This window comes from Parambassis ranga, chromosome 6 (genome assembly GCF_900634625.1).
Source record: "Parambassis ranga chromosome 6, fParRan2.1, whole genome shotgun sequence".
NCBI classification, from domain to species: Eukaryota; Metazoa; Chordata; class Actinopteri; family Ambassidae; genus Parambassis; species Parambassis ranga.
In genome coordinates this window covers 14,002,236-14,019,551 of record NC_041027.1, presented here as the reverse complement: position 1 = coordinate 14,019,551, position 17,316 = coordinate 14,002,236, and the positions used below count along the sequence as shown (strand labels likewise).

Below are 17,316 nucleotides of genomic sequence, written 5' to 3'. Positions count from 1 at the left end.
AGCAGGTCTCGGTTCAACCTCAGGGGGGTTCCGGTTCAGCCTTGGGCCTCTGCACAGATGGCAGTGCTTGGTAGACCTCTAATAGGGTGGTTCTTTTGCCTGAAGTGTCTCAATCGGCTCCTCAGTGTGGAGGAGCAGCAGCTTTACTTTGAGCCTCTCCTGGTAATAAGGCCTTCTCACAGCATAGTCTAGTGATGCTCAGTGTCTGGAACTAAATCCACTAGGCAAGGCCTTCTAAGTGTGCTGATCTAGACACACATGAGCATAAAAGACCTATGGGTAATCATAGACCTACCCATTGAGCCAGTCTTGGGGGTAGTTTACCATGGAGTGCCAGAATACCAGATTGTCGTCAGCCCAAAATCACAATGTTGAGGCGCTATAAAGGTCCACCACCAACAAGGTCCAAAGTAAGGGTCTTGTGCAAAGTCTGGAGTAGGCTGTATTAGTCCCACAATGGGGAAATTGCTTAAGGCAGCCCAGCAAAGAGTAAAAGAGGAAAAAATACACCAGTGAGTGACTAGGGACAACCCTGCTATACCACTGAGCCACTGCTGCCCATGGCTGCTCATGGCTTTGTCAATGGAAAACTGCCCTGTCTGATCCCCCAGAGATCACTGTAAGTGGTTTAGAAAGTACAAGCTACAACCAAACTCTTCAGACTCAGCACCACTTCAGTCCAACCCTGAACCATCTTACTCATCTTCCAGTTTGATAACTTGGGTATTGACCAGGACTAGAGTCATTGTTGTACTACATGCTACATACGAGGAGTAGAAAACTGGTCAGCGAGGCTTACACTCCCACTGTGTGCTGAAAGAAGAACCCACTCAGCACTGCTCCTGCCCTACCCACTCATCTAAAACGTTTGCCATTGAAATGTAATGAACAGTTCAGCGAACAGACAGCTCATGGTATATCGTCAGCAGGTTACACAGTAGCACTAATGAAGTATAGATGTGTTTCCTTTTCATTTAGAGGACCATAATAACAATAATCAATGCTGTACATTTCTCTGCATGCCAGCCAATGCCTAATTACAGCTAATTACCAGCGGCTGCCATGTGGAATATGATGTGTCTTCTTTCTGCAAGCCATTCCCAGTAATTACACATATATCATGTCATCCAGTGAATCATTATTGCATAAAGGATCCCCCGGTGGCTCTTTTTCCATTGGACAGAGGAGAGAAATGGCCCACATCCACCTGGACAAGCCAGGCCAATCCTCCCCATCCAGGCCAGACCAGTCCAGACCAGTCCTGGCCTGGCTGCAGAATGGCATATGGGGTGGGCACTGGCTGCCAGGCCTCTGCCAAGAATGAAGGAGGAGAGTGATTGTAGGGCATCGAACCCTTTGACCCTGGACAGAGACCACTTTAATCTTCACCTGCATGACAAATGATGGCAGGAGTGGGGAGAAAGAAAGACAGGGACCGGCAGGGAGAGGGATGAAAGAAATTATGTAGAAGAAAAAAGAAGAGTTGAATTAGTATTTACAGTTTTGGTCCAACCCTTTCAGGGAGGAACGATGGGGTCCCATGGCAGAAAACACTGCTTTGATGCTGAGAAGGCTTTGATGGTGGAGAAAGTGAAGGATACAAACTTGAGTTTATGGGTCATGCTGTGCCTATTGTACTTCTATTGACCCACTCCCTCCCTCCCTCCCTGTAGCCCTCCAGGATGTTAGTGATGTGGTGTGGACTGGCAGCGACAGGCTGGCAGGTGGTATATTATACAGAGAGAGAGAGTGAGGAGGAAGGAGAGTATTTATGGAAGAGAGGCAGAAGGAAATAAAACCAGTTTTGTGTGACAGAGAGAGAATGAAGTGGCATGGAGCTGTGTGTGTTTAATTTGTGCGCCTGTGCAGACAAATGTGTTTGTGTATGTGTGTATTACTCATGTTGGTGGGGACATAAATCTGTTTACAGAGTCGTCTTTTAAGGACTTCACTTCAGGGACAAAATGTCTTCATAATGCTAATGGTCATGTTTAGAGTGAATGCTTTGATTACTGCGTTTGTTTACCAAGCTCATCACCAGTTGGTCAAAATGTGTGTGCATCATCTAATCTGTTGGATTGGCAGGCTGTGGTGAAACCATAAACAGTAGCACCGGACAAAAGAGGCCATGGTGGAAATAGACGAAATCTTGGATCCAGATTCTGCACACAAGTGATCGAGATACTGCAGCCAGCCACAAGGGGGCCATCAAGAACTTTCACTGGACAATTGATAATCATTAATCATTAATTCCTTCCTTAATGAAATCTACTTTTAGTGCATGAAACAAGCAGCATCTGGTGGTAATTGTCTAACATTAGATGCAGTCCTTGTCCTTCAGGTGAGAGGCCTTGTTTAGTGTAAAGACCGAACATCCAACTTTCCAAGTATGCATAGAAAGACTGTCTAGGCCTTTCTCTTATCAGTACTATTGGGTGGTATCAGGAGAGCGGTGCAGGGCTGCCTGGTACCGGGCAGGGTTGTAGCTGTTTGCAGTAGCCAGCAAAAGCTAGGCCGCAAAGCTGTGGGTCAGAGCTGGACAGGCAAGTCATGATCCCCAAAATAAACAAGAAGCAATGGCTTTAACACGGAGCTGGTGTAACGGTTGGAGTAATGGTTATTGCGTGTGTGTTTTATGTATAACCTACACAGCACCCTCTAGTGCTGAGAAATGAGTGCTAAAAGCTGCAGTGCCTCTAGTGACCACTTGAGGCAAAATGGAATCAACACGGCCACAAATTCTCTACATGTAACTTAATCAGATCAGCTCTTCTTTGGTTTCTAATACATACTAAAACCTAACCAACACTCACAGGCATCTGTACACACCATACACACTGCACACACACACAAACAGTATCAGTCATGGGAAGAGCCAGCTGGCAGCCAGGGCAGCCCCACATCACCATTACCATAGGAATCCTCAATCACTGGGAACTGCTGGTAATGGAGCAGTACTATTGTGTGTGTGTGTGTGTGTGGAGGTCTGTATGTGTTTACATGAATGAGTGAGTGCAGAAATGTGGTGAGGGAGAGACAGAGAGACAGAGCAGGACACCAGCAGGTGTGTGCTGCAGTGTGCTGTGTTTTTAAAACTGAACTTAGAATTACAACCTGCTCTTTCTTTACTCCTGCCTCTAAAATTAAGCTCATTTATAAAACATTACTCGTCTTGTCTGTCCCGCTCTCCTCCTCCTCCTCCTCCTCCTCCTCCTCCTCCTCCAGCACCTCTCTGCACTATCCCTCCATCTTTGCATTCCTTCATCTGTGCATCCTTCCAAGGTTGATTTTCTCTTCCTTTAAAACCAATGGGAGGAGCATTTCATGCATGAAATGACTAGTCTGGGTCCCCTGGTACCGCTCTGTACTGCACACACACACACACACCCATGTACACACACACATAGAATCCAGTGATGTACATACATCCTGCTGTTATGGATTTAATGATTTCCCTGGAGTGAGCAATAGACAGACTACATGTATGTATCACCACCAGCATCAGCCGCTCCCTTGACCTTGCAGATTATTGCTGTCCTCGGCGGCATGTAGCTGTGTGTGTGGGTCCTTACTTTGCGTGTATACAGTAGCGTCAATTAGAGCACACATGTTCATGATTGATCTGTTCCATCGTAGACACTAAGTCTCGCTCACTCGCTGGTTGAACTAGAGCTTCAGTAGCTACAGTATATTCAGCCATTCTTCTTCTCAGACAGCCCATTCACACTGCTGGAATCAAACTGATGGGAACCTGCTCAGTCAGTCACAACACTCATGAATCCCCCGTCAGAAGACTTGTAAAGATTATTAGCATGGTTCCAACATTAAAAGCAGTGGTTCAGGAAGAAGGTCCAACAGTAGCCATGACCATGATGCAGATCTGTGCTTCCATGGACAGTAATATAGATAGATTAGCTCTATTATGCCAGCAGTGAACAGAAAGATTAGATTAGATTAGATATTTTGGATATCAATTTATTGTGAAGTTTGCATCACAGACTGTAAAAAAATATAGACAAACCTTCTGTGATGTCCACCCGAAGTCCACCTAAACTCCGCTTTAATCCAAATACAGGTAAAGGGGAAGAGCATGAGTAGAGCTAAGGAGGGTGGAGGAGTCTGCCACTCATTTACACCTTTATTTATGCAAATAAATGTAAGCTTTTATATCTTTAAATGTTATATAGTAGCTAAAAAAGGGAAACAAACACACGTGACACACTTTTATGGCCAGCTCCCCCAGAGGCTGCAGGCTGAACTGCAGTTTTTGACACTCCAGCCTGAGCCTTTACTTCTCAGCCGTGGAGCTGTTTGTGTATGAGGAGGTATTGAAACAGTGAAGTAACACAATATCATTTCTGAGCAGCCTTAGAGAACATTTTCTTTCCTGTTGTGTGTCTGTTCTTCTTGCCAGCCCTTTTTTGATGTTTTGTGTGTTTGTAAGGTGTGTGTGGTTTTTCTTCTTTATATGCATGTTTTCTTCTAAACCTAATGGCACACCCTGAGTAAACAAAGTATACAGTGTTTAACCAATGTGGACAGAGGCATATGGTGCGCTCCCAGGCCACCGCAGAGTAATGAAGTTGTATTTGCTTCCTGTTGTTTCGATCTGATTTAACCAATATTTGTACATTCTGAATAATTGAGTGGATTTTTTTCTCCCTGTTGCAAAACCCGGAGCCTTAAATCTGCATGTATAATTGAACATATTTATGCTAATCTAATTGTTTTACAGTTAGCTGGCTTTGTAGTGCTTAGTCTCCGGAATAAACAGGCGACACGAGCAGAAGCCGGCACAAAGCTTAGCGACCCCTCCCTGTTCCCCCAGCGGCCCCCGTGGGAATCCTCTCAAAGCAGCTGTTGACAGAGGCGCGCGAGGCGAGGTGATTCCAGGCGGGGGAGAGTGGCGTGTTTCCAATCTCACTTAAGAACAGGCTTTGAAGCAAACGGCGCGCCATACTGCGTTCACATTATACTATTTGTGTTTCGTGGCAATTCGAGTTAAGGCTTTAATGCCGGCAGCTGAATGCCAAGTTGCTTCTCTTGCACTGACTCACTGGTCGGATTGTGAGTGATTGCTCAAAAGCCTTTTTACTACAAGGAACAGCTTTGCACGAGAATGCACTAAATATTTGCAGACTTTTGGAGTGTGTGTGTGTGTGTGTGTGTGTGTGTGTGTGTGTGTGTGCACGTTGGCATGGGTGTAATACTGTATAGCCACCAGAACAGGGTCTCAGCTATTAAAAGGATGACAAGAACTCTTCCTGCCTATGTTCCACACCTCTTATAAAATAATCACATCCTGTAATGACACTAAACCCTGAACTTGAAATCTAAACTTCAATTCTATCTCAATTTAAAATTTGGCCTCTCCATCACATGCAGAAGCCTCCAGGGGTTTTCTGTTTGCTAATTTGCTGGATCATCAGCACAGAGTGATGATCCAGGATGATGCCCACCCAGCCCCTCACCAGCTCTATCTCTCTGGCAAAATCCTCCCTATCCATCAGGTTGCCTCTTTTACCTCTGCCCCAGCGGACCTTGGCAAATGTTGCCATGTAAATACTTCCATTGCATGCATGCCTTATACTGTGCACAGTCAGTGTGTCACGCCAAGGGGGGTGGTGGTGGTGGTGGGGGGCTGTGGCCCTGCCGAGGCTGGAGGCTTGTTGGTTGTGGATCAAAGCCCTGCTGGCCAGGCAGCCAAGCCGGTTAAACTGATAGGAGCAGGCAGACCCACCTAACCAGCTGTCCCTGGTGGAGAGCCAAAGGGAGAGGGGGGGATGCTAAAGAGGAAGGAAAAGTGAATGCAGCAGGAGATGAAAGGGTGGGACAAGGCAGGGGGTGAAGATGAGGGAGGAGTAACCGCTAATATCAAAAATGCTAATGACAGGTGAGAAAGGAGAGAGGGCAAGGAAAGATAGACATGAAGAGAAAGTAAATAAACTGGTGGAGAGTCCTGGGATGATGGTAGACTGTACGGCATCAAGCAGCCACTTAGCACACAGATATAGTGTGGTTTCTAGTCCTCACCAGGAAAGTCATGCTCCTGTGTTTCTAAAGCATCAAACGCCTTATGTCATCCTGCACATGCATGCACACCGTCCTTCAATTAGTCCCTTCTTCCTCAGTGCAGCACTATGTTAAATAAACAAACAGTCAGCTCTGCTGCTGTGTGTGCCAATTAGGAGCTGTTTTATTACGTTGCTGTTCACAGCAGTGTGTGTGTGTGTGTGTGTGTGTTACTGTGTGCATATGTGTTTTTTCATACTTGAGGGAAGGTTAGTGAGTGTAATGGAATCATATTATTTCCTCCACATGGCTTGTCAAGGCCCTTTTTATGATTTGGAACTAATTTATAAGGACGCTAACCATTGATTTAGCCATGCATTGATTTAGCCATGCATTGATGAGGTATGTGCAGATGCAAGAAAATTATTTGGTTGAACAACGTTGGGGGAAAGAGTGACTTCACATTGTAGTTTTTTACCCCTGGAAGTTGCAGTGATCTGGAGAGTTCATGCTAAATGTGTAATACCTGCCTCCTTATTGTTTAATTAGTTTAACAAAATCCCTTTAATGCAGTGAAAACGTGTCTTTACAAGGACGTAGATGCTGGACAAGCACTGTGTAAATCTCTGCTGAGCTAAGATGGTGTCCTAGAACACATTAGTCTCCAGATGAATGGCTGGTAATAGGAAACCATTGCAGCTTTTCCACAGGCTTTTATTGGCCTTTATGATATTCATCAGCGGTTATTAGTAACATTGCTGACCAATCCACTGCCTGGCTTGATGGGCTGTGAAGTCTTTATTGGCTCCTTTGGATGGCTTGATGAGGAGAGCATCGAGGAGGAGAGGGGTGTAGCAGGAGGAGCTGTGGCTGAGCTGGGTTCAGTTACTTAGCTGGTAGCATTATCCAGATGTGCAGCTTATGGTGGATGAGGTCAAAGGTCAATTTGTACAAAGGATTTGAATCTGACGGTGTTTTCTGAAGGTTTAGTGGTATCTGTTTCTTTTTGCTGTGGTGGTGTTTGCAAATAAGACCCTGTTCACACTGGGGACATCAATCCGTCTAGAGCGGGATTCGGGCCATATCTGGATATATCCGGATAGTTTTTGTCTGAACAAGGTGAATCCAGATATATCAGGATTGATTTCAATCCACCTCTCGGAGGTGGATCTAGCCGGATTGGCTTACATCTGGCTCAGGTCTGAACGTGAATGCAGCTAGCGAATCCGGCTAGTGACGTGATACTTCTGGTTCACAGGGACAGTGTCCGGGTTGCGTACAAAAGCCATGTGTAAACGACCGCTACAAACTACAGCTTTGCCCCGAGTTTATTTTCCACAGGGCTACAAAGGAATAAACTGCTTTTTGAACTGAAAGAAAGAGCGACACAGGACAAAAAAACGCATGTGCACACGCGGTCCTACCTGAACGGACTCTGTATATTATGAGGCGCCACCTAGAGGTTTGGAGGACAACAAACAAGCCAGGTTAAGCTGGATTGAGCACGGACACGTGTGTCCAGATTTGTAAATAGGTCTAAATGTATCTGGATTCAATCTTACTCTAGCTGGATTGACTTTCTCCAGTGTGAACAGGGCCTTAGACGATAAAAACCCTTTACACATGTACTTTCTACATATATTAAGACAACTACAAGGTATTTGTAGTTCATTGAACATGTCTGTAGTTGAAGAAGACAGAATTATCGAGGTCTGTTTGGATCTCTGGAGTAGTTTCATGAGGAAAGGAGCTGATGAATTGGTCTGGAGTGGGAGTGTGGTGGTCACATCCAAGTCAAAGACCCCAGGCCTCCAAACACCCATGTATGCCCAGCTCAACTCATTTTCTTTCCTGTCTGTCCTACTACTCTTGCCATCAGCATCAGGTGTAGCAGACTGAGCAGTAATCTTGCTCTCTCTCTCTCTCTCCCTCTCATGAGCTGTTGACTGGGATGAAAGCCTAGCAGATGCAAACTTGCCAAAGAAACAGGCCAAAACCAAGCCAACAGGCTATAACCAGTGTGTGTGTGTGTGTGTGTGTGTGCCAAACTACTTAAAGTGATGGAATGTAAGATAGGCCCGTTCTAGCAGAGCCAACCGGCCAGTTCATGGCAGAGAGGAAGAGCTGATGCTAAGAGACGGAGTGTGATCTGGCAGGAGTGTATGTTTCAGAAACCTCAGAGGAGAGCTTCACTTACCTGTTCTCTTCCTCCTCCTCTTCCTCTTATAGTTCACCACACTGATGTACACCACAGTCACATTCAGGATTTTACTGTAATTACATCTGCAGACTGACACTTTGCTTGTATTCAGCAGGGAGCGGCGCTTTCTTGTGTCATGAAGGTCACTTCCTGTTCTTCAGGTCTTTACCATTATGAACAACTTCATTATTAACAACATTAATAATACATCAGCTTTATATTATACAGTAAATATCACATCGTCTTTAAATATTTAACCAAACTGGAGAATAGAAGAAGAGTGTGAGATTATGCGCTGCTCCTGTGAGACCTCCAGTCTGACCCTGTCAGCGGCTGTGAGGACCAGCGGTGCACTTTAACCGTCATTACCATTAATGACCAGACAACACAGATATTAAACTCTTCATCTGTGTGACAGCCACCGAATGAACCCACATTTCATCTCCTGTCACTTTGTGTTTGAGTTCACCCAGCTGTACTGGAAACAGAGACACATTAGCACAGTCAAACATGGAACGTCAGGTTTATGAACACTTCCTTTATTCATCCTGTTATCTCTTATAACCTGAAACATTGACCACAGGCTGCAACCTGTCACACGGACAGACGCCGTGCTGTGACCTGTGCAGTTATAAAACATCTGATGGAGCTTTTGGTTCCACTAAGACAGAAAATTACTTTTTTTTCTTTTAAAAGAAGAAAAAATGTTGCTAGTTTAGGCAAGGATAAGCTTTCCTGACGACTTTAATTGAATTATTATAAAATAAAATATTGCATGTTTTAAGAAAAACAAGGGGAATTAACAGGATCAGCATTATTATTCATAGAACATATCACACAGCTTTGGATGGAGTAGCATCTTAGAAGGAGGAATGATGGAGGAAGCTGCAGGATGGAGGATAAACAGCCGGTGAAGGAGACGGGAGAAGAAGGGAAGCTGGATGCATGAATGACAGTCTGTCCTGCAGTCAGACTCAGGAGTGCAGTTTCAAAGACAGCATCCATAAACCTGGCAGGCTGGAAGGTCCCTGCGGCCCATCCGAACCTGGCATGGCATGGCATGGCTCGTCTCTCTCTCTCTGTGACTTGCTTCAGCTATAACCCCCACAAGCACCAGTGGCACTTCAGCAGCCCCGGGATCTTTTGTTTTTTGTTCTGTTTGCAACATAAATCAGCTACGTTTGCTTTATTTTTAGTTTTCATGTTTATGGGAAACAATACAGTAACACATCAATAACAGGGCTAACAGGCTTCTTCCCCTCTGCTGTTGGACTGTTGAACTGTAATTAATACACTGCTCTGCAGTCGCTTCACATTATTTTTATACTTTTTTATCTTTTTATCTTAGTTTTATCTTATTTCATGTTAATTATTATTTTTATTTATGCACCAATCGCCAAGGCAAATTCCTAGTAATGTGAATCCTCTTCACTTACATGGCAATAAACACGATTCTGATTCAGATCTGATTCTGGTTCTGATTCTGATTCTGATTCTGATTCTGATTCTGATCTGATTCTGATTCTGATTCTGATTCTGATTCTGATCTGATTCTGGATTATGGTTCTGATTCTGGTTCTGGTTCTGGTTCTAGTTGTGATTCTGATTCTGATTCTGATTCTGATCTGATTCTGGATTATGGTTCTGATTCTGGTTCTGGTTCTGGTTCTAGTTCTGATTCTGATTCTGATCTGATTCTGGATTATGGTTCTGATTCTGGTTCTGGTTCTGGTTCTGGTTCTGGTTCTAGTTCTGGTTCTGATTCTGATTCTGATATGGGTCTTACATACATAAATCAGCACACGCAGGGTTAAACTGCTGGTCTTATGTGTTGTTTCACATGATGCTGGTTTCCTACCTGACACTCATGATGAATGGATGCCTGTTATTATTTTGCAGAAACCAAGCCAGGAAGTGGTCTGTGCAAACCAGGAACCATCGCTTTGTTTGGGAACGTGGTGTACAGCGGCCTGCTCAACGATCACTTCTGGCACTTCGGGGTTCCCCTCGTCACCAGACTGGTCAGTTCTTTTCCTTTTTTCTTTTCCGCTCTGCTTCCTGGTTCTGGATGTTGTTGTTGTTGTTGTTGTTGTTGTTGTTGGAAATTCTGCTGCTGTCTGAACGTCCAGATGTTCATGCCTCCTGGCTGTTCCGTCTTCTGATGGCGATTTTGGTCCTGAGCGCCTCTGTCCCCACTGCTGTCGCAGCTCCGGGAGCTGCCCTGTAAATAATGGATCGGCCTCGAGCATTAACACAATCTAATGCAATATTAGTGGTATTTCAATTAACTTTGAATTAAGCTGTAATCTCTTCCATGTCACTGGCTGAATGCACGGCTGTGTTTTATTGAACTGCTGATAAATGTTATATTTGATAGATATCGATGTTGTCCGTCCCATCAGGATACAGCAGAGGATATTTGCTGGCTCAGTTTGATCACTCACCCGTGAGCTTGTGAGACAGACACACTGCCAGATTTGTCTGCTCGCTTATTGCCTCTGATGGAAGACAGCTGATGTTGGTTTATGGGGAAATAATTGTTGTTTTAGTCTTAGTGGCACATCAGGAACTCTCCGGTTTTGAGCTGTGAATATGTAACGTGTGCGTACCTGTACAGCTGATATCATCAGAAATGATCATTAACTATCAGCCATGTTTTATTTACAGTGATGCATATGGAACACGCACACACACAGATTTTATTTAAATGATTCAGAGCACTGCAGAGTCAGTTCAGTGTCGTAGAGCCGGAGCCGGAGGTCCAAAGCTTCAGACTAAGGGTGCATGATGAAAAATAAGACGTAGAGCTGGACACACAAGCTGAGATATTCTAACCTGAGCACAATTTTTCACACTTTTTGCACCAAGTGGAGCAGATTCTGGTCTCTGGCGGAGCGGGGGAACTCTGAAACTCTTTACTCAGACTTATTTTTTCTGCACAGCTCTCTTTTGTTGGTCCTTCAGCACCTGAAGTCGGACTTTTTATTTATATTTTTAGATATCAGATATCGTACTGTTTACTAAGCGCTTTCACTTTACTGCTGACGCACAATGAAACTTTCTAAGATTCTGCAGCTTCACATTAAAAGCCGAAGGCAAGGAGGTGCTTTTATTGTGAAGAAGCGATGAGAAGCTCGTTGTGTATCGTTGAGTTAGCGGAGCATCAGTAGCGGTTGAGGTAAACAGCTTCACCTCGCTGTGCTGTGCTCACGCTGAGGCAGCTGATTTACTGCACGGCTCAGCAGCCATGAGCGCACACATCATAAGAAAAAGACATTTTCTTATGATGATGTTTAATTTTACAACCCTGTGTAGACAGCATGGCTCTGCCTACACACATTTCACAAAGGTGAGCCCAAAAAATCTGCTGCGAGGAACCAGAATCTGTGCGGTGGAGGTTGAGAGGGGGGTACTTTTAGGTTTTAGGTGGGTCAGTGTCCCAGTGTCTGATACTGCAGCCGGCCCTGAAATGACTTTTTTTGGGGGATCCGGAGCTGTGTTAGCCTTCAGCAGAAGGCGGTGATTGATGTTGTTTGTTGCTGCTGTGTGTGTTAAATGCAGGTTTTTATCATGTTACATTATAGTGTGGAAATAAAAGAAGCTAAATCAGCTGCAGTGAAAATGTCACACACCTTCCCTCACACTACACACACACACACACTGTAGTACAACCAGTTATTGTCCCCAGCTATCTGCAGGAGACCTGTTATTAAGATGCAACACCTACCAGCACGTGTGCACAATAAAGCATCTGGAGAGGAAAGAGGAAAGAGCGGCGAATCCAAAGCAGCGTGCTGAGTTTTTCCAGGTGAGCGATTGCTCTGTGTGCCTGGCAGCAGACCGCGAGTCAATGAAAGGAACTCCGGTAGGAGGACTGAGATCAGGCTCCTCTGGCAGCACTGAAAGCAGGCGGAGGAGGCTCGTCCAGGGGAACGGTGCAGGCACACGTGCGTCCCACTCTGGAAGGCGTAATTGCAGCCTCGCTGGATGCAACTAGTGAGCCATTGTTGGTTCAGATGTTGACAGTTTCATTTATTTTTTTAAATAACTTCTGATTTTGAACACAATAAGTCTGCTACAAAGAGACCGATGTTACTTTAATAAATACACAGTTAAAGGTCCGGCAGGAGATTTCAGTGTAACCTCTTTTTACAATCCAATAGCAACCGATTAGTTCGGCAGTTTCACATTAAAACGAAGAATATGAATCATCTGAAGCTATAAAACACTAAAAACATCATCAATCCTCCGGGTGGACCCTGCGCGGAGTATTGGCTGGTTGTCACTCTCTTCCTGCTCTGCGCGCACCAGAGAGGTACGTGCATGATGGCCGAAGTCACAGACCGCAGCTCGTCTTCAGGTGATGTGCGTCCATGTGATTGGAGGCGTGGCTTCGGGGTGAGCTCCGAGAGAAAGGGGCGTGTGTTTACTTTCCAAATCTGGCTGACTGAGTTTTCATATCTTCTCCCCTACCTTGAATTGATCCAAAATGATCTTATCCTTCAGAGTGATCAGACTTTTCTCTTTCTCTTTAGTTAACCAATCTGCATCAAGTGGTAAACACAGCTGTGTTATAGACCCAGTGCTTCCAGTGCACCCCCTGGACCTTCTGAAAAACATGTGACGATGGTCTGTGGAGAGAGACTGACTAGTTGTTTGAGTTGCATCATGGATTACTCACATAATGTCTGCATATTTAAAGGATCATTTTGAGGTTAAAGGACGTTGCAGTGTGTTGCAAAGCTGTTGAAGAGTAAGAATGTAAAACTGTAACTAGAAAGAGGCCTGAGTGGAGCATTGTTCCATCCCTCCAGTTATTTTCTTCTGGTTATCTGGGGTTAGGGTTGCAAGGAAACCCAGGCCTCCCTCTGCCCGGCCACCTGTTCCCAGGAGGGGGCATTAGAACCAGGTGCCCAAACCCCCTCACTCAGCTTCTGTCAACATCCTCTCTCACTCTGTATCTGCTGGAGAGTCCGGCCACCTTGCAGAAAAATCTGCTTGTGGTCAGAATTGAGGGTAAGAATGTGGATCGACTGGTAAAGCGAGGTCTGGGGATGGTTATGAGTAATTTCATAAAAATGTTTGCGTTCACTCCTCTGACACCTCATGTAGTCGCTTCACTCTCAGGACAGCGTTCATGTCGTGTGTCTCTGTGGATGATCTGATGCTGCTCCTCTGCACCCTCCAGCAGCCTCCCATCTTTTTTCATAAGCCTGCTCGCATGCCGCTTCTGAACTAACTTATTCATGACCCGGACCTGAAATAGCATGACGCTCAGATTTGATAGGAAAATGTTCTCTTTTGAATGGTAGTTGCTGGGTGAAAAAAACGAAGAGGCTGCGTCGGAGCTCGTGGTCGTCTCGGAGGGGAGGAGTGACGGAGGGTTAGAGCGGAGGCTGCACACCAGCCATGCATACATGTATGTAAATGGCCTCATTTCAAGCAAGCCTTAAAAACCCATGCCAGCACAAATGGATGTAGATTAATTGATATTCATAATCTCTTTTAAGTATGAATTAGCTCATTATTTTTTTACACTTAAATGTCAATATATCAAAGAGGAGACATTCGCAGTACATTTGATGCATGAAGCCGCAGTCAGAGGTCCTGGCAGATGATGCACAGCCTGCTAAAAACTGGACTGGGCTGGAAAATATTTCTGAAAAACGCTACAAGTGTGTTTATCAATCATGTCTGTGCAGCAAGAATTATACCTGCATGACTGTATAGAACACATGGTAGCACCTTGGAGATAGGACGAGGCGAGTGACCTGGTCTGAACCTCTACCTAAACCTCTAATGAGACAACTAACCGTCCTCCAGATCAATAAAAAAAACATGTATTCCTAGAATTTTTTAAAGATATTCAGACACTGAAGCTTTCTCTCTAGTTTACATCCTCTTATTTTGAAGCTTTGATACATTCAAACTGCTCCTGCAGGCTCTACCATGTAAAGTTATAACATGGATCTCTATGGGGACTGGCTCATATTGGCAGCCAGACTCTAGTGGTCACAGAAGGTACTGCAGTTTTTGATGTGTTGACTTCATGTTTAGAAACTCCTGGCCAGGTGATTGGATGAATCATCTGTCTGTCTGAGCCACATTCAACCAATCAGATCGCTAGTGCAGAACCAATGGGGATAAAAGTGACTGCTTACATTTATGGTGGTGCCCCGAGAAGGATTTCTGAAAAGGAGGACGGAGGTTTGAGGACCTGAGGAGAGACAGTTGCTTCCTCACTTGGTGCTAATTGTTTAATATTAGTGACCTGAGGTCCTGTAGTGAGCGGGAAAGTGTGTGTGAGACACAACAGTGTGCGGTTTTAACCATGAAGAGTGCAGCTATGTGGCTGTGTGATGCATTTTAAGCGTTCTTGGATGAGAGATAAACACGAGTTACAGGAAATGTGCATCAAAGGTCCAAAACTTTATGTAAGCTAAATCCAGTTATTTAATTCCACATGTCCTGATTGAAAGTCTCTCTCTCTCTCTCTCACACACAGTGGTCCCAGTCTTCCCAGTGTGTGCAGTGCAGTATTCAGGCAGTAAAGGGGTTAAAATGGCAGCTTGCCTCTGTAGTGCATTGACTATACTGGTGGTGGTGGTGGGGGGCGGTTAGTGGGGGAAATGTGCTGAGGCAGGCTTCAACATCCAACCCTCACCCACCTCTCCCTCTCTCTCTCTCTCTCTCTCTCTCTCTCTCTCTCTCTCTGCCTGTCTCGCCCAGCTATATTGCAAACACACCCATCAAATGCATGCAGCTAACACACACATCCACGACGCAGAGGTGTGTGTGTGTGTGTGTGTGTGTGTGTGTGTGTGTGTGTGTGTGTGACATAAGAATGGTTTGTAAAAAATGCTAAACACACTTCACATTCTGCTTGCACACACACATATGTGCGCACATCTTGCAGCCTACAATACTCCCTCTGCACTAACTGTGGGCCAGACCAGCTCAGACCAAGCCAGGCAACACACACACACACACACACACACACACACACACACACACACACACGCCAGCATCACTCCTCCCTCCCTCTGCAAAGAAGAAGGAACAAAAGAACAACAGGAGACGCAGCAGCTCCAGTTTTATCTCTTTGACTTCTCTCTTCTTGGGTTACACAAGCACTCCAAATTTTATTTTGTTTGATGGCTCTCTTGCTGCACACACACACTCAAAGACACACACACACACATATATATATACAACAGTGCCGCACCTCCAGTCCTCCTCTTCCTCTCAGTGCAACTTAATGAACCTGGCTGGTATCATTGGCTCTTTAGCATAAGCAACAACAAGCCAGTCTGCTCCGTCACAGCACCTCCTTTTCTCCCTCTCACCCTCGCTCCGGCTCCTCCGTCAGCTCTCCTCACAACTTCCACGCAGCCTCCCGCCGTCCTCCACTTTTCCCAACTGCAACACCACAGCATCCCTCCACCGGCTCATCTCTTCCTCCCTCCTCCCTCCTTCCCAGTCTCTCTCTCTCTCTCTCTCTCGCTCTCTTTCTTTCTCTCCACTCTCCCTGCTTGAAAGCTTCAGTGCTACTGTACCGTGTGGTGATCCTCCAGCTTCTCCCACCTCCCCCCCGGCCGCCTTCACCCAGAAGAAAGTCCGTCTCAGACTTGCCTTCCCTCAGAACAGAGCTGCTGAACGGGAATGAGAGACGAAGAACAGCAGAGAGGAGAGAGTGTGCTCAGACTGATAGGAGGCAGTCAGGGAAACAGAAGGGATAGTTAACACCGAGGCAGGAAGAGCTGAGGGTGGCAAGTTGGACAAGAGGAGGAAGAAGTGAAAGAAAGAACAAAACGCAGAGGGGGAGGTACAGGAACAACGCCTCGCAGCAGTTGCTCTCCTCTTGTTGCCTCTCACCTTGCTCTCTCTTTCCATCCCCCTTACGGCGGTGAAGACTTTTCTGAAGGGTTCAGGGGGGAGAGGAGAAGAAGCAGTGTGAGCTCTGAGAAGCAAAGTCACGCTCCAGAAGAGGACTTGTCTTCAGGGGGACACTTAAAAAGGACTTTATAACTCTGCTACTAAACAACAAACACAGGGGCAATTAACTGGCCGTCAGATAACACTTAGCAGACAAACAGAGAAGAGTCTGGAAGAAGACGAGCAGTGGACAGGCGTGCTGAGAAACACACACAGAGGAAGAGCGCCGGCCTCTCCGGTGTCCCTGCATACCCTCGATTTCAAACCCCTGCTCGCCCATCACCTCTCAGCCGAGATGATGATGTACTTCTGGGTGAGTACCGAGGCCCTGAGCGGGCGCCTGAACGCACACATCACAACCAAAGGCAGGTGGTGTGTGGCTGTGAGCGCTGTGTGTACCGATGCTTTACCCACCTGTGTGTGCAAGAGTGTGAAGAAAAGTGAGCGGACATGACAGTTTGTGTAATATCCCCCCCCTCCTCACACGGCCTGCACTAATGATCCAGAGCTTTTTTTATTGGCATTGATAAAGTACAGTGATACTACCCATCTCTGCTGCTGTAGTAAGCAGGAGTGTAGTTTTAGGAATCCGACCTCGGAGGTTTTACCGCAGGTGATACAGCAGAATCTGTGTTCATCCCCAGAACAGATGCTGTTTGTGGGAAGTTTGTGTATCTGGATGTGGATGCAGCGTGGCGTGGTGCAGGCACAGCCATGTGGAGCTGTGGTGGGTCTGCGGTCGTCAGCTTCAGAGAAGGTTTAGTGGTCGTGAATCAGAACCAGCTTTGTGTGTTCACAAGTACAAGGATTTGTATTCCAGTGTTTAATATTTCTACTGACAAGATAACGTGTGTGAAGGCGAGGAAGACGAAATTTAGTTTAGTCTTCGGAGTGCAAGCTGTCCATGCATGATGCAACAATTTTCGAATTTCTTTAGCTTGAATAAAAGTTTTATAAACTCAAAAAATTACAACAATTTCTAATGCTTAATGACACATTTACACAAATCAAGGAGCATATTGTAATTTAAGTTGTTTTTAATCCAATGGTTTTAATCATGTAACATCACGACAGCTGTTTCTGTAACTGATTAATCAGCCCATTGAAATCAATGGAATTAAATGGTCATGGAGCTGAATTTATCAGCATGTTTTCTTTATTAATTCATA

General features: G+C 45.4%; 1 protein-coding gene across 3 annotated transcripts in view; it reads left to right on the top strand.

Annotated features, from left to right (window-relative positions):
• The window catches only part of rbfox3a (RNA binding fox-1 homolog 3a), a 242,842-nt gene that overhangs the window by 128,654 nt on the left and 96,872 nt on the right, over positions 1-17,316 (top strand). For 2 of the 3 annotated variants that reach the window (XM_028407838.1, XM_028407842.1), the window contains one exon: positions 10,112-10,233. In XM_028407838.1, the coding sequence (XP_028263639.1) occupies positions 10,112-10,233 (122 nt within the window). Of the gene's footprint in view, positions 1-10,111; positions 10,234-16,097; positions 16,461-17,316 lie in introns of those variants that run through there. The other variant, XM_028407841.1, reaches the window with a different exon arrangement.